The 21,587-nt window shown below is 40.5% G+C and overlaps 1 protein-coding gene across 1 annotated transcript in view; it reads right to left on the bottom strand.

Moving 5' to 3' along the window:
- GUCY2C (guanylate cyclase 2C (heat stable enterotoxin receptor)) overlaps nucleotides 1-14,387 on the bottom strand; it is a 43,489-nt gene extending 29,102 nt beyond the window's left edge. The window contains exons 1-8 of the mRNA XM_010023545.1: nucleotides 14,177-14,387; nucleotides 13,152-13,264; nucleotides 11,849-11,916; nucleotides 8,464-8,679; nucleotides 5,998-6,119; nucleotides 5,035-5,131; nucleotides 2,248-2,362; nucleotides 897-1,032 (exon numbers count right to left, since the gene is read on the bottom strand). Coding sequence (XP_010021847.1) covers nucleotides 897-1,032; nucleotides 2,248-2,362; nucleotides 5,035-5,131; nucleotides 5,998-6,119; nucleotides 8,464-8,679; nucleotides 11,849-11,916; nucleotides 13,152-13,264; nucleotides 14,177-14,387 — 1,078 coding nt within the window. The remainder of the gene's footprint in view (nucleotides 1-896; nucleotides 1,033-2,247; nucleotides 2,363-5,034; nucleotides 5,132-5,997; nucleotides 6,120-8,463; nucleotides 8,680-11,848; nucleotides 11,917-13,151; nucleotides 13,265-14,176) is intronic.
- Between the last annotated feature and the right edge of the window lie 7,200 nt (nucleotides 14,388-21,587).

Genomic DNA, 21,587 nt, shown 5'->3' with positions numbered 1-21,587 from the left:
TTCTTTATCCAAGTCTTGCCTCTGTCTTTTCCTAATAACCAAATTCTGTGATTTTAAGCCTGTGATCTACAAAAGCCCACTGGTGCTAGACAACCTGTGAGAGCAACAAGAAAGTTGACTAAGAGCCAACCCATTGCTAGCTGGCTTACACTCACTGCAGGCACCCAGGCCTTTGTAAACTGGTTGAAAAGGTTGAAACTATTTCATTAAAGCAGACTAAGTGGATGTCATTTTGAACTTCAATCATATTTCACACATTCTGGCCTCAAGTCAAGACTAGACCTTTAGGGAAAGCTTAGGAACGTTACTGTTGCAAATTAACAACTTGAATGCCAGGTTGCCTCTGGAGGAAGCATGGACCCCGAAACCTACCCATATGCCTCACTCTTCCAGCTCCCTTCTCATTCTCCAAATAGTGTCCCTATAGAGAGTTCAGCTCTGTCAAAAGAATGACACCAGCTTCTGGTCCTCATCCCTGTCCTCCACCTCTGCTGACTGAGGAGCTCTGTCTCTCCTCCTGCCCCTACCTCTCCTTAGGCAGCAACATTCTTTAAATGTGCTCTTTACTTCAAAGTAGCAGGAAAGCCCAGAAAGGAGTCTGGTCCTCAGTCTGTTGCTAATTGTAATGTTTCAAATTACTGTCTTTTTGAATTTCTCTCTCTTTTGTGTGGTGTACACTGAGGTGATTCTGCACAACTGCTATATAGTGCTTCTGCTGATATTGAAGATAACATCCTTGGAAAAAAAATGACAGAAAAAGAAAAAAGGGTTGGAATAAAACTCATTGAAGAGCTTTGACTTGTTTAGTGAAGAAGTGACTTATCATTAGAATGCTTAAAACCAAATTTCTTTCCCTTCATCAATTTAGTGAACCCTACACAGGACTGGTTTTTTACCTTCAAAAGTGATATTTCGGGATTCGCTGATGAAACTAAGAGGTGACACTGGGCTCTGGGAGGAGGTAATTTTCTTCAGAATATGTCCAAACAGCAAGACTGCATTAAAATATCCAACAACAAATTCATCTTCCATCTACAACAGGAGAAAAAGAAAAATGGCAATTTGAGAGTTCACATGTCTACGTTAAAACTACAATATCTGTGGTGGTCTCCTTTTGGCAAAAGCTTCCGCATGGAAGACCAGAATCTGCTGAACACTGAGTAAGTAGATGGGCAAAGCCACATCAATGTTCTCACTTGGAAAAATAAAAGTAAACAAATATATTTTTGGTGTGTGAAGACAGGGAGGTGGTGAAAACTTGTAAAAGGCCCATGTAAAGCTCTGGCATGTTGATCCTGATACATAGGATTCAAGAAATCCTACACTGTAGGTTCTGAGTAGGCTTGCTCAGCAGGACCCAAAGTCCCTGGCTTTAGATTAGACTTTCTGTGCAAATAATCTGGTGTGATGCCAGCAAGTCTGGGCTTCCAGATGGCCACAGCTCAGGGACAAGGAGCTGTGCCAGAATTTCCAGCAGCCTGCCATAGAGCTGGCACCCAGAAAGTGTTGAGCTGAGGCTGGGGGATCTGAAATCCCTGTTAATCCAGCCAGAATCTTCAGGCTGCCTACTGGAGAGCTGGCACTCAAAGCCACAAATCCTGGGAGGAACTCCACATGTAGAGTCTGGTTCCTGGGCAGATGGCAGGAGTACCAGTTTCACTAAGCAGACACAGTGTTTGCACAGTTTCTGCTTTCCAGGAAATAAAAAAATACGTATTTCCTGCAGAAAAACAACAACAACAAAATCCTATATTTGAAGTTTAACTGGAAAGCCCCTGGACAGAAACAGCAATGGTTGCCACTGCTTATATATATCTGTACACAAAAATCAGTCAACATTTATTAGTTCTGAACTTTCCATGCTCACATCTCAATTACACCTATAAATCTCCCTTCAGTGGTGCCTTGCAGCTACATATAAGATTGTCAGTCACTCAGAATTGGAGTCAGAAGGCCATGTACCTACAAATCTCCTTCATGCCCAGTGAACATGACATGTGCAGACCAAATTAAAAGCTTGAGTTGAACTTCACAAAGCAGGAATATAAGAGCCTGAATGTTTGCCTTATGATATTATGGTTTTACAACATTACAGCAGGACAAAATGTCATCCTGCGATAATGTAAGAAAATACCAGCGTAGAAGCATGATGGGGGATGATTACAGCTGCATTTTTAGTTTTTATTTCCTAGTGCATGAACATGAATGAACTGAATGCATTAGTCAGATACAAAATAGTGTGGTTACCAGGACAGCATCCTCAGTTGTTACAGTATTCAAGCTGTAATTAGCTGGTGGCAGAGTCAGGACAAGTACATTCTGCATGTAATGGGCTGAGGTGTTGTTCCTGAAGTACATAGTACTGCAAAGCAAAGCACAAGAACCCCACAAACAATCAGCCACAGGGGAAATGGTAACCATGACAGAATCACTCTCCTCTTCCCAGCAGCACTGTTATTTAACAGGTTAACACCACAGTTGTAAAAATAAAATTTCATCATGGACAAAACTCTGTGTTGTTCATTCCCAGATGCCAACTTCTGTGCTTAACTACATTAAAAGGTAATATCACAGAGATCTAGCAATCTGAAACTCAAAGGCTGCAGTGAATTATTGTTATTACTGTAATTGTTTGCTTTCTGTTCTATTTATTTCTATTCTTTCAAGCAGGACTTCATTAAAACTGATTCTCTTCTTGGAATCCACAGTACTGCAGGCTGTAGTTTCTTCATGTTATTGTGCATGTTTCTGACCTCTTCTGCACTCTTGTGCAAGTTACCCTAATTTTGGTATTTCTTGCTAGAAATCACAGCAGGATTTGCATTAAAAGCATTTAATAGGAGGGCATAAAACAATCAGAGGTGCAGAGAGCAGCATATTGATTTGTTTGTTTAATTCAGTAAGCTAGGAAAATTCAGGAAAACTGTGTGAACTTGAAAACTATGCTAAAATAAGCAGAAAAGGTTATAGCTTTCAGGTATCTTTGGTTTCATCACCCTGAAAGGCCATCTGGAATTGCTTTGCAGACTGGCCATGACTGGGTTCACATGTAACAGAGGAATTTAGTGATAGATATTAGTGTCAAATGGCAGCATCTGTCATTCCTATAGCCAGATATACTAAAAATAAAAAATATATGAGCCTTCTCTTACTATTCATGTTTGATCATGATTTATTTGTTCATTCAGTATTATATTAAGAATTTTTGGATACTGCAAGCTCTAATCCGAAGCCATCAGATGGAATTCTGACACCAGAGTCCCGTCCCTGACTTTCCCTGGACCTTCTGACTTTTACATTGCACTTTTCACCCTGAAGAATTTCTAAATGCTCTTCATTCAGGCTTGGACTGAATTAGCCAGGTGAAAAAGAAACTTTGTTAGATTCCACCAGACTGGATAATCCTACACCATCCCACCTCCCCTGAAGGAGGTTTAAACACCGTCTTTGTGTTCTGGCTGCCAGAGGTCTCAGAGCTGAAGAAACTTTAAATCCATCACTTTGGCTGAGGGACTTGCCTCCTACAGAAGCATGGAACTTTGTCTACTGTCTTCTACAGCTTGAGTTTACATCTAACACATTGTTTGTATTTTGTTTCTGCTTTAAGAGGAAGAACATGATTTGAGTTATTCAGCAAAATCAGGGGTATGTAGCAAATTTAAGGAGGACAGCATGTAAAAAGGGCTGAGGCAGCTGGGTATATCGGAAGGATGCATATCATAGCAGAGAAGCCCCTAGCTGCCCTCACCTATTGTGAGGCAACAATTATACAAGCCAAATTTACCAGTAAGTAAAATCACTTACATACATAGTCCCCATTGTGCATTTGCAAAGAAACAGGAATTGTGTCCAGTTGCCTCAGGAAAAGCAACTGGGTATTTCTAGTGCCTGAATAAACTGGTGAAAGTCTTAAGTTCTCAGAGGCGCTTCTGAAAAATATATATGGTGAAGTCGAAAGCGTACAAGACAAAGAAGATCCTGTTAGAATTTGAACCACAGGCTCCAGTTTAGATCCAAAAGTCAAATGACTGAAGTCATTAACCCAAAGCTCCTCAGCCCTACCCTGTCAAAGTCAGCTTTAGACACGAGGGCTGGGAAGCCCCACAGGAAGTCAGGGGTTCTGTTGCTGTATCAACAGTGAACTAAGTAAGATCAAGATATGGACACATATATTTATCTTGTGATCATCCATACTGTTAAGCTGCCAGCACAGTCCTGGACATGGTTTTGTTCTAGCTTTCTCTCAGACTGTGACTTGCTACAGTGTTTGAAGCCGTACTCGAAAAGCAGTTTGGGCATCTACACTTAGCCCTATGGATGTGAGCTGTGCTGTGTCACTTAGGCTTAGGGCCAGAGATCAGCTCGTGGTCCTCATATACAGACAAAGCTTTTGAGGCTACCATTGATAAGGCCAATTTATATCAGTCTTCATCTATAAAGATTTTGTAATTAGTAATATAAAGATGAAACTGAACCACATAAAAGTTAGGCTGTATACTAAGAAATGCCTCTGAAAAGTTAGATTTATGTAGTTATAAAGACATTGAAAAGCCAGTTATAAAATGCAAGAGTTATACAGTGGAAGGCACAGTCTTACTGCTCTTTTAAATAATTTTAAAATGCAATCAATGGAGCCTAGGAAAAGATACTGTAAGCCACATTTACCTAATTGTCTGGTTGGGCAGAGTGTATGAAAAATACACATTATCTCATATGAACAGCTCATGACCATTCTGACTCTTTGGTTCTCTCATGGCTTCCCACACTTATGGGTCCACAGGTTGACATTATCCCTACCTGCTCTGTCACTGCCCTAGAAAAATATTATGTGCACAAAAGGGGATGTGGCAGACAACGTGCCACGAATGGAACACCAAGCGGCTTAGATAAACGGCAAGACATGAGGAAAGACGGCAATGGAAAACATTTTGTGAGAAAGCATTTCTTCAACCAAGCAGTTCCACTCTACTATTTCCATTATCTCTATCCTTCAGCAAACTGCAAAGAAGAGGAAAAGCAAAGGTGATACTTTACTTGAAGAGATCTATCAGGATGATAACAATGTCCTTATCCACTTCCTCCATCCCTAGGTCTGTGCTGACATCAGATGGAGAGCCACACATGATGATCACTATAGATTGGGCAAAAATGGAGACAGATTGGTGAAAGGTACAGACAAGAAGAGGACATTTGCCTGCTCCCCCGTGCTTGAGCACTAAGCAGTAGAGCAATGCTGGGCTAAAGCACATTACCTGCGCTGTGCTGGGACCCAGGCACAGAACTACAGCTTCTCTGCAGTAAGACAGGGATATTTGAGGGAAGGTAGTAAAAGGTGCCACACCCCCACCATTTTCTGTCTGTTTGCACCAGAGCACTACCATTATCCCACTCAAATAAGCATTAGCATTTCTGATGCCATATGGGCTACTGAATATGAACATTTCTCAGCTAAATGGAATTCAAGTAATAGTTTCATTGGCTTACTTACTACTCTTGCACACCTGGCCTGCTGATGCCAGGTGCTTATTCTTAGAAGATGAGGTATTTACTCAGCCATTTTTCTAGTTTAGATGGGTCACTTCTAGAAGAAGTGCCCCTTGATGGCACAACTGAGGCCCATAGATGTACCAGGGCTGCAAACACAGGAATGTTAGAAAGCTAAGCATTCTTGTAGTATATAAGGCCATTCTTTGGAGGAGTTGTGATTCCTGGATTTCTGAATCTTGTGCCTAGATGGGATAAATCACCCCAAAGGCTCTCTGGAACCAGGATTCTCCCTCATATTTTATGGGGATGGAGAGAGGAATCTAGGAGCTTTGTGCTACCTTTTGTTTACATCCATGTGAAATGGTGTATCTGTTTTCTCCATCATTTCTGTGAAAAGTCTATCCCTAAAATGTAGCCAAGGGAGACACCTGATTTCCTGGGAAAACCAACTTACCAGCAGGGAACAGTGCACCCTCGGTCCCCTCCTCCCCACCCACCCCCCATCCTTACCATTGCTTTTTCGGTTTGTATCTTTCACAGTTTTTCTTAGCTGCTCTGGAGTCCTTAAAATCTCCTTGTACTTCAGTTTTTCAGAGAAGAGTGTGATTCCAGCATCTAGTGCATTAATATACCTGACACAAGGGAGCACAGATACTGTCAGAAAATGCCTAATTCCTCACATTCTCCTAAATAAGCCAAAATGTGAGATAGGCTGTTTACAGCACACAAGAGGGTTTGTAAGGCAGTACAGAACATTTTTTTCTGCAGCAATAGAAGAGAGAAAATCAATACAGCGCATGAAAGACTTAGAAGTATTTGGAAAGTCACCCAGAGGTATTTGAACATGGTTGTACAAATGATGTAATAAGACATTAACAATTAAGAAAGGAAATCAGCGTTAATCTTAGAAGACATTTATGAAGGTTCATAGGAGTAAAAGGGAGCTGCAGAAAGAACTGAGATAGAAAACACGTGTACCGTGACTGTGAAAGAAGTGAAGGAAAGTAGCAGCAAAAAAACCCCCTATACTTAGTCAGTTAAACCTTGAAAGGGAAAAGTGAGGACAGCAAAAGAACACAGCCAAGTGAGTAAAATCTAACTAAAAGATTAAGCAAAACCAGTCAACTCCTAAATCCTATTCTTGGCTCAGCATGTTGTATCTGAGAAGACATTCCGTCTGAAATAAAGTTAATGCAGAGGGAAAACCAAAAGAAATCCCTTTGCTTTCAAAATGCTTAACTTTTATTTTAGCAACACTGAGATCCCAGTCCTATAAACTAAGCATGTTTTGCTTCCCATTTTTTTATAGGAGCAGAATCATTAACCATTAATTCACAGGAACATATCCATAGTTGAGACATAACCTAATTCAGCTATCACTGTGGGTATTCACTTTTTTGTATACATATATGGGAAAAATAATTAGCCCATGCAGTATAACTTGTGCTTTAGCAAATACTGATTTTTTAAATTAGACAGTTCATAAGCTTTCAAGCTGACAGTTTCTATTAAAGCAGAATGAGGTGCATTTTTCCAGCTATATTAGGATGAAAAATGGGCAGAGATACAACATTAATTTAAATTTTTTTTGTTAATTTAACAATAAAGAAAAGGAACGTGAACAATTCTGAAATCATAAAGAAGATCCTGAACAGAAGTATTAATAAAGACAAAGTAAGAAACACTTGGTAAATAATTTACATGCATAGACTTCCATGAAAGATATGAAACCTGCAGGATTAAAGGGATTTAGCTGAAGTATGTGTAGTTGTATTCAGCAACTACAGCTGCAAACATGGGGAAATAGGGAGTGTAGTAAGAAATAAGTGCACTGATGTTTCAAAGCACCAAAGAGAGGTAATGTTAGCATTATCCGAGCAAGTTGCTATCTATACTAAAAAAGAAGGAGCAATTCATAAAAGACCCTAAATATCTACAAAACAGTGAACTGGAAGTTGGTTTTTATGCCCCTTAATTCAGAAACAAAAAAAAACCAAATTCTGTGTACAAAATGTTCTGTAAGTACATGCTTATATCACTCTGAAAAAAACAGTCATAAATTTAACTTAAAATTCTGCAACCTCCTCAGGTTATGAATTAGAAAGATAAATAATAGTTATTTCCATGAATTCTTGGCAGCCTTTGAGCTGCATTTATAAAATTAGGAGAAGAAATCAGTTTGGTTTTTTGGTGGGGTTTTTTTGTTTGTTTCTTTGTTTGTTTTACCTGATCAGTATTTTATGTCCCAGAATTGAGAAAAAAATTGAAGGAGCAAAGAAATACGAGCTGAAAATTAAATAGAAGTCAATAATAGAAGAGTAGTGATAAATATCAGTATATTAAAGAGTCTATTATTTGAGTAAAAACAGCCTTTGATTTTAGCCAAGGAGAAAACCCAACATTCTTGAGAATCAAGTACAGGCTGACATTTCAGGCCACAAAGTGAAAACTGCCTCCTTTGCTCCAAACTGGTGAGAGCATAGCTTAAACTCTGCAATCATTGAGGGTCATTTTGTTCAAAGAAAGATACAGTTTGAACTTCAGAAATGTTTTTGAGTAACAGTATGTTGTTTTCTTGAGTAAGTTACAATGTTTTTGACTTCACAGTCTGAAGTCATCAGTGTGGAAAAACTTTACTGATAACACTTAACCTAAAAAGGCATCTATGGAGACCCTCTCATGTCACATTATTTACATCAAGGATGCAGTAAACAGGTATTTCTGGCAGGGACAACATGTGAGCTATGCTGTCCACAAGAAAAGCAAAGGCTTGAGCATACTGGAAAGTAGTCCAAATGAAACATTCAGATACACAGTGCAGCTAAAAGGTGTAATTCATGTTTTCCTTCTCTTATTCACTAGTAGCTGTAAGGGACCTGCCAAAATGTAGGAACCAAAAGACAGCTTGTAAGAGCCATATCAAGGATGGAGATGAAGTTTATCAATAGCCAGGTTAGAGAGAGATCCAGTTCTTACCAGAGGCATGCCTCTGAGTTTTCATTCCTCTTGTAAATGTAAACAGATTCCCAGGTTGTAGTTTTGAATGGTAGGTGAGATTCTTTCCAAAAATAATAGAAGAAATCATTCACTTTCCTAGCTGGGGTCAGAAGGCGGGTTAGGTTTACTTTGTAGTCGCAGGACAGTCCAAAACTCCCTACAGAGATCAGAGGCAGGTTCAGTACTGTTTCAACTCTGAAGGGAGAGACAAGAGGACAAGTTTGAACAGATTGCTGTCACACCAAGGCAGCTACCATGTGATTTCCACCCTCAGCTCCCTCTTCTCTTGTGCCCTGCATTAGTTTAACAGCCCTTTAACCTGAAACAGAAGGCTTCTCAAGAACACAAAATGATTTGAAGTCAGTATAAGGCCCTGTTGAATTGGTCCAAGCAGCTTCTCTCACTGACCCTGTTTCTCATGCTCTTTTGGATACCATGCACTACTTCAGCCCAAGGGCTGTGACAGGAGTCCAAAGACCTGAGGACCCATCCAATTCTGCTCCCTGGCTGCCGTTAACATGGGATGGATTTGATCTCTTTATTGGGGCAATGCTGAAGGGTGACAGCTTTTTGCCATCAAAAAGCTTTACTCCTACAACTCAAAGGAAAACTCCTTTAATTTCACTATGGCATACTTTAGGAGCTGTACAACAGCAGCAAACAGGAAGAAAAACTAAGGCAACCCTCTGCTGGCAGTAAATTTGTAAAAGAAAGATAATTTTTATACACAGACAATAACTTTTTAAGAATAAAAGTATTTTCCTAGATGCTGCATTCTTATCGGACTAGATTCAAAATATTTTAGTCCTTGTATGGTGTTTTTTTAAGACAGGCAATGTCTTAGCCTGCAAAAGACATGGCTATTAGAGTGGTTTGCATTATTGTGACAAAACTTTATTTTCCAGGTAAAGCCCACTTACCAAATTGCAGGGTTTACACTTGTTGCAACAGAAACAGGCACAGATGATGTAATAAGTAATGTCAGGGAGACTATTTCACTAATGAAATGGACATTATTCTGTCTGAACTTAGAACAGAAAAGAATAGACTGCTTCAGTTGAAGGGATCTACAACCATTATCTAGCCCAACTGCGTGGCTAATTCAGAGCTGACCAAAAGCTAAAACATGTTGTGAAGGGCATTGCCCAAATGCCTCTTAAACACTGACAGCCTTGGGCCATTGACCACCTCTCTAGGAAGCTTATTCCAGTGTTTTGATTAATGCCTTGGTAGAGAAATGCTTCCGAAAGTCCAATCTAAACCACCCCGGCACAGCTTTGAACCATTCCCATGCTTCCTATCACTGGATACCAATGAGAAGAGCTCGGCACCTCCCTCTCCACTTCCCCCTGTCAGGAAGCTGTAGAGAGCAATGAGGTTGCCCCTCAGCCTCCTCTTCTCCAAACCAGACAAACCCAAAGTCCTCAGCCACTCCTCACAGAACATGCCTCCCAGCCCTTTCACCAGCTTTGTTGCCCTCCTCTGGGTGAATTCAAGGACCTTCACATCCTTCTGAAATTGTTGGGCCCAGTACTTAAGGGGAGGACACACTGAATACAGCATGACAATCTCTATTAGATTATGTGTATCTGCTAGTATAACCAGCTCTTTTAAACAGCTAGTTATACTATCTTTGGTGCATCCCAGGATGCAGTTTGTCTTCTGGGCTGCAAGGGACTCCTGTTGAGCCCACTATTGACCAGCCCCCACCAGATCACTTTCCGTAGGGCTGCTTTGCAGCCACTTCTTTCCCAACTTATACTTGTGCCTGGCATTACTCTGCCCTAGGTGAAGAATTGTTAAATTCAGAAATAATTAATTTTTCAGAATTTGGACTTGTTAAATTTCATCCCATTCCAAATGCTTGTTACTTCCACTGTTCTGTCACATCCCACCTAATGCTGTGCTTATAGAGCTCTTGCAGTTAACAAACAATGTCACTTAATGTCCATCTGACAAGCCAAAGATTAAAATGAAACCCAGAGAGTGGCAACCAAGCACAGACAGCAGCCGGGCAGCTGCAGGTTCTGCACAATCCCAGCCCACTGCCCATGAAGTGCCTTCCCCACACCACCCTGCCCATGCTTCAAGTGCTGTAAAGTAAGGCACTTGTTCTGATTTGCAAAGCTATTGCACCATGGGCAAAAGCCAGCTGCCCACTTGTTAGTGTTCTTCATTGCTTTGCATAAACTTCCCCTACTCATATTTATGCTGGTTTATCTGTGTCAGAGTCTGAGGAAAATACTTTAGCACCATTCTGGGCAGCTCCATATCCAGCAGATAGAAAAGCAAATATAAAGTTGGGAGGCACAATGAATAAAACGAAGTATATTGCATAGTATTTTACCATGGTCCTACATATATAAGATTTAGTCTTTTTATTCTTCTATAAATTAATCCCATGCTTTCACCAGTAACATTGTATTCATTTCTGGTCATACCACTCAAAGAAAAGCATACAGCTAAAAGTATATAAAGCTTGAGGTAGAAGTGCCTCATCTTCCCAGTGTCTCTGGGTGAAACCAAAAGGTTACCAAAATTTTAAAAGGCAGGTGATCCACATGAGTAAAAATATGGATTTGTATGTTATGATTGATGTGAGGTTTTTAACTGATTTATGCTAGAAGTCTGTAGATTCAGCTTACACTTTTTGTAATATCTGAGAATGAACATATTAAAGCATAAGATAATACAGAATAGAATCATAGAGATTGATGTATAATACAATAGTAGACATTTCATTCTTCAGGAATGCTTCCTCAGGCAGAGGAGTGAGGATTAAACTGACTGCTTCCTCTCTAAAAACTCTTTACTGAAGATGGTTGGGTGACACAGTTTAGTGTGTGGTGTCCCTGCTCATGGCAGGGGGTTGGAACTAGATGATCTTAAGGTCCTTTCCAACCCTAACTATTCTATGATTCTATGGTTGGGATTTTGGGGTCTTCTCTTGCCACATGTAATTCAGGCCCCTCTCAGTGACTGAACACCCACACAGAAGGACCCCCGTTGCTGCAGTACTGTGATGGCTACAGGCCTTAAGCTAACATCTCTTTCCTGTTGCAGTTGCTGCACAGTTAAGTCTTTTGAGCTCTTAATCAATCAACTTACAGTCAACAATTAGAAAAGTTTCCCTGCTAGCAATGGGATTTCACCTATGTGCTCTGGAATGGGCTTTTCTTCTCCCTACCAAACAGAGCGGCTATGCATAGGAGTCTTACTGCCTTGACTATATACCTCGAGGTGTCTGATGTTTCTTAACTTCTCTGTTAGGAAACATCTCTGCTGGCATGTTGTACACAAAACAATTTTGTTCAGCAACTGATATCTTTAAGATCACAGTATTAAGGGAAGAGGTGGTACTTACGAGACCATTTGATAGGTGGCATAAGTGCAAGCAGGTCCTATGACAACACAACCAAGCATGCCAGTATTCTGCAAGGGATCAGAAAGGGTCAGTAGTGGGGACAGTGCAGAGGACTGGCCAAGAGAGGAGGACGGGAAAATAAAGAAAACTTTAAGATATTGAGAGGGAGTCACAGAATTGATCCAGCAAAAGCAAGAACAGAGTAGCAAAGGAGCTACAGAAAGGTTAAAAGAACAAACCTAGAGTGAAGGAGGGAGGTATCACAGAAAGCTAAGAAAAGGCAGAGGACAGAATAGTGCCAGTGAACAGGACTTTCATCAAACGAGAGATGGCAAGTTAGGATTAAAATGTTGCAATTGCTACAACTGTACATATGAAATTACACACCCCAGCAGCGCTTGCATTTGCAGAAGACAGAGGGCTGGAATGACAAGATACTGTGTATCAGAAAAATGATTAGCTATGTGCATATGAAGTTTGTATGAAAAAAATTAAAACATCCCATGACCACCAAAAGAGGCCTGACCAGTAGCTTTAGGTCACACTTAAAGGTCACAGTTATTAGACATGACAAAATCTACTGAAACATAGCTTCTTGCAAGATACCAGTTCTAACTGAAGCTTTTTGCACACTGGGGCACTCAGCTAGTTTTTGCCACGTGACTTCTGTGATCTCTAGTGAGAAATGAGCACTTCATCTTTGCCCTTTGGGCATAGTTCCGTATGCATTTCTTTGTTATCAGTGCCAGCCTAACCTCTTTGCCGCCATGTTCCCATCCTCACACAACTGTCTCCTTTGTGTATTTGTGTAAACTGATGGTGAATCAGATCGGGGTCTGATCCAGTTGGAAATGGACCTTTTTTGCTCTGCTTGGGCTGTTTGAGAGTTTGGAGTTGTTGTTCGGTTGGGTTTTTTCTGGTTATGGTTTGGCTGGTTTTTTTAAATGGATTGCTTTGACTACATGGCCACACAAAGAGCTGCGCAGATACAAAAAAGAGGACAACTTAAGTGTAGGAAAAGGAGCCTGAAGGTGAAGGCTGCTGGCACTGCCATCAAACATCTAATGACAGCCTCTAGGAAGCATTCATAGAATATCTCTCCAGTATTTGCCTGCTTGTCTTCACAAAACCTACAGGAACACCTCCTCTTTGAAAACTCCACTTCCCTGTTAAATGTGTTTGAAACTGAATAACAGGATCAAAAGGTAACAAAGAAAGAGAGAGACACATATGCGTGCACACATGCAGAAAGAAACAAGTCTTGTCTTCTTATGAAATCAGCTTAAAGAAGCCCGCTACTCACATAAATTTGTTTGATGAGCTCCACACCTTCGCAGGTGCTGGTACGACAGCCTTGTGAGACATAGAGTGATGAGGTAAAGCTGTGAAAGGTGGCACTGACTGTAACATTTAATTCTGTAATGCAAACATAAAAGTAAACAGCATCATGAGTTGCAGATAACCACTAATACACTGTATGAGCAGTCTTGTTCTAGGTTGTCTCCCACCAAAAACCTGCTAGCAAGTCCACGTACCACCTAACCCCGACTTAGGATGAGAGTGTAAAATTTGCTCCAGTGTGGACTGCTGACGTCTGCTGCCGAGTCTTAGTACTTTCAATACAAAGTACTTTCAGTGTTAGCCATTATTAGAGACATTTTTTAAGACTGTATGAAGTAACTGAGAGACCATTTTCCGATAAAATTGACAAAATCTCTTCAGCTAGAGGGCAGAAAGGGAATAGATATCATTTCTCTGGAACCTCTTTTCCCCATGATATTCTAGAGAGTGATAGTAGATTGGTGATATTGAAAGAAGAGGTAAGATATCAAAATAAATAAAAGCATCTTCTGCAGTGATTCTAAACGAAGGGAAAACATATAGACTGCACATTCTTCACACTTCAAGTCATAATGTGATCAACAGATAAGGTCAAGAGGAAAATTATTTTCAGAAAGTACAAGCTAATCCAGTCAGGAGAGGAAGCAAGGGCATCCCAGTTTCTACACTAGATGTATCACTGGGCTTGTCTGATCCAGTTCAGCAATTCCCGGGTTTCAAATCCCAACTGAATATCTCCAGAAAAGCATGTAATAAGAGTCTGCTCAAACACCATGAAAGCAAATTATGATTCTGCCCATTTATGGGCAAAACCTGTTTTTACAAGAGGGAGGTCATTGTTTCTGTAAGATCTGTGTAAGGTGAACAGTTAAGCAGAGAGCCTGTTGGAGAAGCAGTTTGCTGAAGGTCAGATGGGTAGAAAGCTGTGGCACAAAGTGTGACAAGGAACCACAGTGGGAGAAGGATAACCAACACCCATTGCCTTACCTGTCAGCTGGACTTCATTTTGTACCCTTTTCAAGGCTTGCTTCACAGCTGATTTCAAATTATCAGTAGTAGATGGGAAGTCGGAGTAATTCATGAGCATCACATTGATCACATAATTGTTGTTGCTACACTCATTTGAACTAACTTGGTGGAGCACCTGAAGTGAGAAAAACAAAGGCCAAAGGGCCAGACCCAACATCTGTTTCTTCATTATTGTTCAGTTTAGACCCATTGTGTGTGCTGTCTCTTTTCTTTCTCCCTTCCAATCCTCTTCCTTTCAGATACTCTGCGTTGGTTTTGTTCCCGGATGGGATGAAATTGATCTCCACGTCGTAGATACAAAGACAGGCTGTATGATCCTTCTTTCAGGCACTTCCTTATCCCCCTTCCTGCTTCCACCTCTGCCTGCCCCTCTGATGTACTCGGCGCACTTCTGTTTGTGAAAAACTAGCAAGAGCAAAACTCAGGAAAGGAGAGAGGCTAAAGGTTGCTGTGAATGTTTGCTCATGGTAATGTTGAGGCTATAAAACTGAAACATCACCTGAAACCTTGTCCTATAAGGGCACTAACTCTTCTGCACAGGGATGAACTAAGAGAAGGAAGAGGAGGGGACAAATGGACTGTAAAGACAACTCTTTAAAATGGAAATAAAATACAAGGTCTGCTAAAGCCTAGAGGAAAACAGTTACTTCATGTTACTACATCTCTGGTTACATTGCCACACCATCTCTGCTGGCTAGGCTCATAATTCAAGGGCATATTTTCTTCTGTGATAAGAAACCAATTTCATTATGTTAGCTTTTACTTTTGAAGCACTTTTTTTTTGTGTGGCAAAAATGTCTGACTTGCAGTCCTCCAGACCAAAGCCTTTGTTTTTACTTACAGAGTAGACTCAGCACAAAGGTTGTCTGCTCATACTCACCCAGCATTGTGCACCAAAGCACGCCAGGCCTGCCCCAGACACATTGCTCCCAGGCAGCACAGGTCTTACTGCCCATTCCCTCCTTGTAAGACGGCTCTAGAAATGGGGGCCCAACATATTCATACTTAATGTGACTCAACCTCTTGCATCACATAAGGATTAGCAAAGCTGAAGACTACATCTTAAATATGTGGGACCAAAGCTAAATTTTAAATGGCATCACTAAAAGCCACGCAGTGAAGGACTCTGTGTTACTGTTTCTGCATAGGGCTCTTGGGCTTTTCTGCATATTGAATGGTCTCAGGGAGGGTAGGTAGAATGAAGGGAAGACAAACATCCACAAGCCTTGCGGGTAAGTCTAGGCTTAAAGGAGAACTGCAAGATAAAAGGAATCAAGAGGCAAATTTAAATGAAGTACTGAGTGTGACTGGTCTGAATTTGGGGTGTTTGTGCAAGCCTACATCAGCTTCTTATTTTCTACTGAAACCTGAACTGAGGCTGTCAGATAATAAGTTGGTTTACTTTTATTACCTTCCTGAAATAATTTTAAGAAAAACAAGGAAAATAATCTGCAACAGTGTAACTAACAGTGGGTTTGGGTTTAAAACAGAACTGCAATTCCATAGTTTCTTTCAAATCGTGTCCTTAAAAGGGGTTGAATACACTTCAAAAATATTTGCACAGACTTTTTATATGATCCTATTTTAATACCCAGGGATTATTGCTTGAATCTGTCTTATACCCAACAACAAAGGAGAACGTGAGTCAGCATTTAAGAGCAGACCATGAACACCTCAGCATATGTAATCTAGCATTTGTATTAGTAATACAGTAATTCTTAATTAGCAGTCTCATGTAAACATCTGGACTAGTATAGATGGCTAGAGCCACAGAGTGAGAATGGAATATAGCTTTCCATGCTGAAATCATGGGCTCATCAAAGCCCTGTTTAATACGTATTTACAAATTCCTTGAAATTTATTCCATATAAGTTAGCAAGAGAGTTCTCATTAACTTCAGCAGAGCAGGATTTGCAATTTTATACTCCTTTTAGCCTACTTGAGAGAAACCATTCACCATCATAGATAATACAAGTAGAACTGAGTATTTTACAATGCTGGTCATGCAGGGAACATGTAATGGCACTGAGATCTCCCTGGTTTTGTATCTATTCATGTATTTATTTGGCTTTCATAGCACCTTAGAAATATCCTTTAAAAACAAATGGTAAAATCAACAATAGCCTTAGCACAGCATTTCTTTTTAATCTCTTCCTTAATCCTTGCCTTCACAGTGCCACAGGGAGTCCCCAGACAGAACATGTTATAAATGAGTTGTGGACCTCTCAACTACTTAATTGCCTAGTGTTTGTTTTCTCTCAGTACCAAGTCCCATGAGCATGTGTTGAACATTGGGTGATGTGGAGCTGGAGGGTGTGCAGCAGAAGGCTGTGGCTGGAGTGAAGCAAGTGCTCCCTGGAACCTGCTGAGCACCACACTTTCCCTTGTACCTCAGAGCTTTGCACATCAGAAACAGTTGCCTGGCAGACTGATCAGTAACATCAGCTTCATGGTGTGAGAGAGACAAAGAAAAGCTGTGGCACCATGCTGTAAATGTGAGAGTTACTGATACTAGAGGAGATCATAAGTGTGGAAAGAAGAAAAAGTAAATGAGTGAGTCATATGTGTAAACCACAAAATTTGATGGGCCTGTCACAAGCAAAACAATTTGTAATATACAGTTTGTTGCTGCCTGTGCCTGAGAGATCTTTAGTCCCTGGGGAATAGGTGAGACACCAATACCAGTCCATTCATAGTGCCCTGGCTGCAGAATGAAGCTAAGCTTCCTAAGATCCCAGCTAACTTCATCTAATTCTTTTGTAAACTCCAGCCTAGCAATCTATAAGAACAAGAGGTTAGCAGTGATACAAATCAGCCAGATACCCCAAAAAATCTTCCATATCTCTTCAGGTCCTGCTGCCTCAGTAACTTTTCTCCCACTGTGAACCAACTCTCACACTTCAAAGATTAGTCAGGGAGGGATACAGTTCAGAAACCTAGAAGTCAAACTATGTGTCAGAGGAAAAAGAAAAAAAAAAAGCTTTTTGACTTCTACAGGCAACTGCAGCTTTAATTAGAAATACTGACTTAGAACAGAACTACAAGCATTGGGAGCATCCTGAAGGCAATGCAAATGACTCTGCCTACCCCTGAAAGAACGTGATGACATGGTGAAACAGAGCAAAGATCTCAAACATCAGGAATATCTTGCCTAAGGTAACTTCTCCTGACACCCCCATGATAACACAAAATTTATCCTAAAACATCTTTAAAGCACATCTTCTAGAACTACTTATTCTTTCTTATGAGCCAAGGTTTAATCGCCTTCTAAGGAATAAAGTGCTAAGAAACTGCATCTGACCTTCCCAGTGCATCTTTTCTGGTTGTGGTTTCTAGGCACCAGCTACTGTTATCTTGTCAGAAAGATAAAAAAGATATTAGTGTTAAATATCTTCACTATGTGCAAGTATCTATCCAAAAAGTCAGTTCTTAGGTGTACATCACTTTGAGTACCTCATCTTTGCAATCCTAGCATTATTAATAGTTGATGGAGGTCTGCCCTTGGATCATTGAATACAAACCCGATAGCTTATCACATACTTTGCCTTCAGAAGCACAGGGGGAAGTAAGATTCAGATAGGTAGGCCCTGTATTTATTCATCTGAAGACAGAATTCAGACCATCATGAACAACAATAATACCAGTGCATATATTGCATACCTACAAAACACCATAACAGGTCTCTGTGAGCGTTCTTATGATCTGTGTTAGATTAGAAATACCAATTTAAATTAACTCACCAGAGACCTGTATCATTGGGTTTAGTGAAAAGTGATTTTTAGTGCCTGATTCTACAGCACTATTTGTTTGTTCTGACCTCTGTTTTATTGGATAATAAACAACCAGATATTATAGGGTGTATATAAAACAGATTATCAGCACTGACTTCCTGATCTGAAACTACTCTGAGAGGTTTACTCAGTCTTCTGGAATATCGAAAGACACGCAGATGGAGAAAAAGAAACCAGAAGAGCAAAAAACCCAGTTGTTCCTCTAAGTCCCTCAGCCTATTATGCCCTACAGAACATTTTCCAATCCTTTTTCAACGGTCCATGTGACAGGGCTTTCCTCGTTTAATTGGCTTCTTTTTTGTAGAATCTGAGAGTCCTCAAAAATGGGAATGAGAGGACAACCTGAGCATCACAGAGTCCCTATGCCTATCCTGCTCATATTATAAAAGTGCAACCATCTTCAGAACAAGGCACTATGCATCTCAAATTCCCTTACCATGTTCATTTTTACTGGCACATAGCCTAATTTCTTTTTTACTTAATTGTCTTATTTCCACTTGACAACTTGGAGGCGAGGAAATAGAAGATACAGAATAAAAATTTTAGAAAGCTCAGAAGAGCCAAAGAGTTACATGCAAGTCTCAACTGCCTCCCAGTCAGTCAAACTACTACTGTGGAAGCTGGAACATATTGCTAGTAAGTCTGAAAATAATGTAGACATGTTGTCAGCTCATTTTTAATTTCTTTGGTACCAAAGACAATCACTGTAGTATTTTCCAAGCCATTATTTTGTAAAGAAACATGCATTGTGATACAATTGTCTTATTTTGCAGAATAAAATATTTTGACAGCATCTTTTAAAATAGATCTTTTTCTACTTATTTGCTACAATTATTCATCTTCTCAGTGTCATTTAATTATGATTATTATGATCAACTTATGAGTTTCACAATTGTACATTATTGTTTATTTTCTCCAGAGCTGGGAACTTTTATAGTACATAAGAATCCAAGGTTCCATCATGTCGTGGTTCAAGTCTAGCTGGCAACTCGGAACCATGCAGCCACTCGCTCACTCCCTCCCTTCTTCCTCCCCCCACTCCTGGAGGGATAGGGAGGAGAATCAGAGGAATGTAACTCCCACGGGTTGAGATAACAGCACTCCAGTAACTAAGGTATAATACAAACCACTGCTGCTACCACCAATAATGATAAGAGGAATAACAGGGGAGAGTACACAACCGCTCACCACCCGCCGACCGATACCCAGCCTGACCTGAGCAGTGATCTGGGCCTTCCGGGTAACTCCCCCCAGTTTCTATACTGGGCATGACGTGCTGTGGTGTGGAATAGCCCTTTGGCCAGTTTGGGTCAGGTGTCCTGTCTCTGCTTCCTCCTGGCTTCCCCTCCCCCCTGGCAGAGCATGAGACTGAGAAAGTCCTTGGTCAGAGTGAACATTACTGAGCAACAACTAAAAACATCGGTGTTATCAGCGTTGTTCCCAGGCTGAAAGTCAAAACCACAGCACTGCACCAGCTACTAAGAAGGAGAAAAAATGACTGCTGTAGCTGAACCCAGGACACATCAAAATAAGAGAGATGATGCAAGTCTCCAGCACTGAAGAATTAGGAAATGTGAAGAATGGACATTAAAAAACAAAACAAAACAAACAAAAAAAAAACAACCCACACAAAACAAATGAACAAAAAAAACAAAAAAAAAACCCTTCCTTGGTTTCAGTGGCTGTTCCTACATTTTTGAAAAATATGAAGTTGTCAATTTTGTTTACGTACAATACAGAACTTCTAATATGAAATTTGCATGAGAAACTATATGTTGCAATAGATGATCTTATTTAGCCAACAGGATAAATACAGAAAAGCTTCAATGTTGTTTTCAAGTTCTATCCACTATACTAAGCCTGATTCCGAAGTATTTTGCTTGTTTGGCTCTTTAACAGCTTTTACCTTGTCTTTAAAAGTATTCAGGAAATCATGTTGAAGAAAAATAAAATAGAAATGTTTCAGTTTCTTCTTTTTTCCAGTTTTGTTAGAGGTTGGAATCCCAAATGTGGGGACAGACAGAAATGGAAAAACTTTTCAGAACCAATCTTTTTTTCTCATTTACTATGCAAGAACACAAAGGAAGACTTTACACATATTCTTTGGAACTGAAACTATCTACTGATAAAAAAGCCTCCAAGACAGCATGCAAATATGTGGGTCATGTGTTGCATGAGCCTGATAGTACAGCATGATCCTGACACAGTACATATCCTGATAAAGTAGAAGTCCTCATTGTATTGCCATTGTCATGGGTTATCAAGAGTTTAGGTCTGATCTTAGAGTTCACAGCTGCTGCCACAGATTAGAGTGAAATAACACTGCAAAGCACTGGCTGTTCTCATCAGAAGTTACCAATCTAGTGAAAGGAAACCTACAGGTAAGGAAAAGAACAATTGTAATTGAAATTACATCGTACTACCACCAGCCTTGGGGGTGGCCCTGTCTTCCCATTGTTCTGTGTTACCACATAGCAGAAGATGAAGCTAAATATGTGATGTATCATAAATATCAAGCTCAATTAAGAAAGTCTTCTTCCTTTTAACCCTTTCTCAACACATGCATACTTGAAAGTGAGTATTATTAATCTAACTTGTACACAACCAAAATAAATAGTAAGAAGTCTTTCCTCTTAACTGTTGATTTCATACTCTTTCTCTAAAGGACTTCATTTTCAGAATGACAGGACATATATTTGTTTTCAGCATAAGAGTTAGTCTGTTCTAGACTCAGCAGGCCACAGCTCCGTCAAGCAACTGTTACCTGTCATGGTTTAACTTCAGCCCTCAACTAAGTACCACGCAGCTGCTCATTCACTCCCCCTGCCTGAAACAGTGGGATGAGGAAGAGAACAGGGGAAAAAAGGTAAAACTCGTGAGTTAAGAACAGTTTCATAATTGAAAAAAAGCTAATAATAATAATGATGAAAAGGAGAGAGAGGAATAAAACCCAAGAAAACCCAAGTGATGCACAATACAAATGCTCACCACCTGCTAATGCCCACCCTCTTCCCACTAACACCTCCCTGCCCAGTTTATATACTAAGCATGACATTTTATGGTATGGAATACCTCTTTGGCTCCTTTGGATCAGCTGTCCTGTCTCTGCTCCCTCCCGGCTCCTCATGCCCCTCCTCACTGGCAGGGAATGAGAGACTGAAAAGTCCTCGATTAGGGTAAGCACTACTTAGTAACTAAAACATCGGTGTGTTATCAACATTATTCTCATACTGAATCCAAAACACAGCACTGCACCAGCTGCTAAGGAGAAAATTAACTGTATCCCAGCTGAAACCAGGACAGTATCCCCCAGGTTTGGGAAGGAACCAGTACGGAACACAGGGCAAGGGGATAAAAGGGGCTGGTAATATACAAACCGGTTGCTCAACAGTACGTTTCTCAGGTGTCTCTCGTCTCCCTCCGTCTTAAACTCCATTTCCAACTACTCTGCACCCGTATGCGAATCTGTGTGTATGAGGGATTAAGTGCTAGCAGCTGGAATTAGACCGCATCAGGCCTACGCGCCCGCCCTGTCAGCGCCTAGAGACAGACTGCGGCGCCACTCCCCTCGCCCCCCG

The sequence above is a fragment of the Nestor notabilis genome, unplaced genomic scaffold (assembly GCF_000696875.1).
Source record: "Nestor notabilis isolate BGI_N333 unplaced genomic scaffold, ASM69687v1 scaffold10121, whole genome shotgun sequence".
NCBI classification, from domain to species: Eukaryota; Metazoa; Chordata; class Aves; order Psittaciformes; family Psittacidae; genus Nestor; species Nestor notabilis.
The sequence above is the reverse complement of the archived record's forward strand: the minus strand, read 5'-3'. Positions and strand labels throughout refer to the sequence as shown.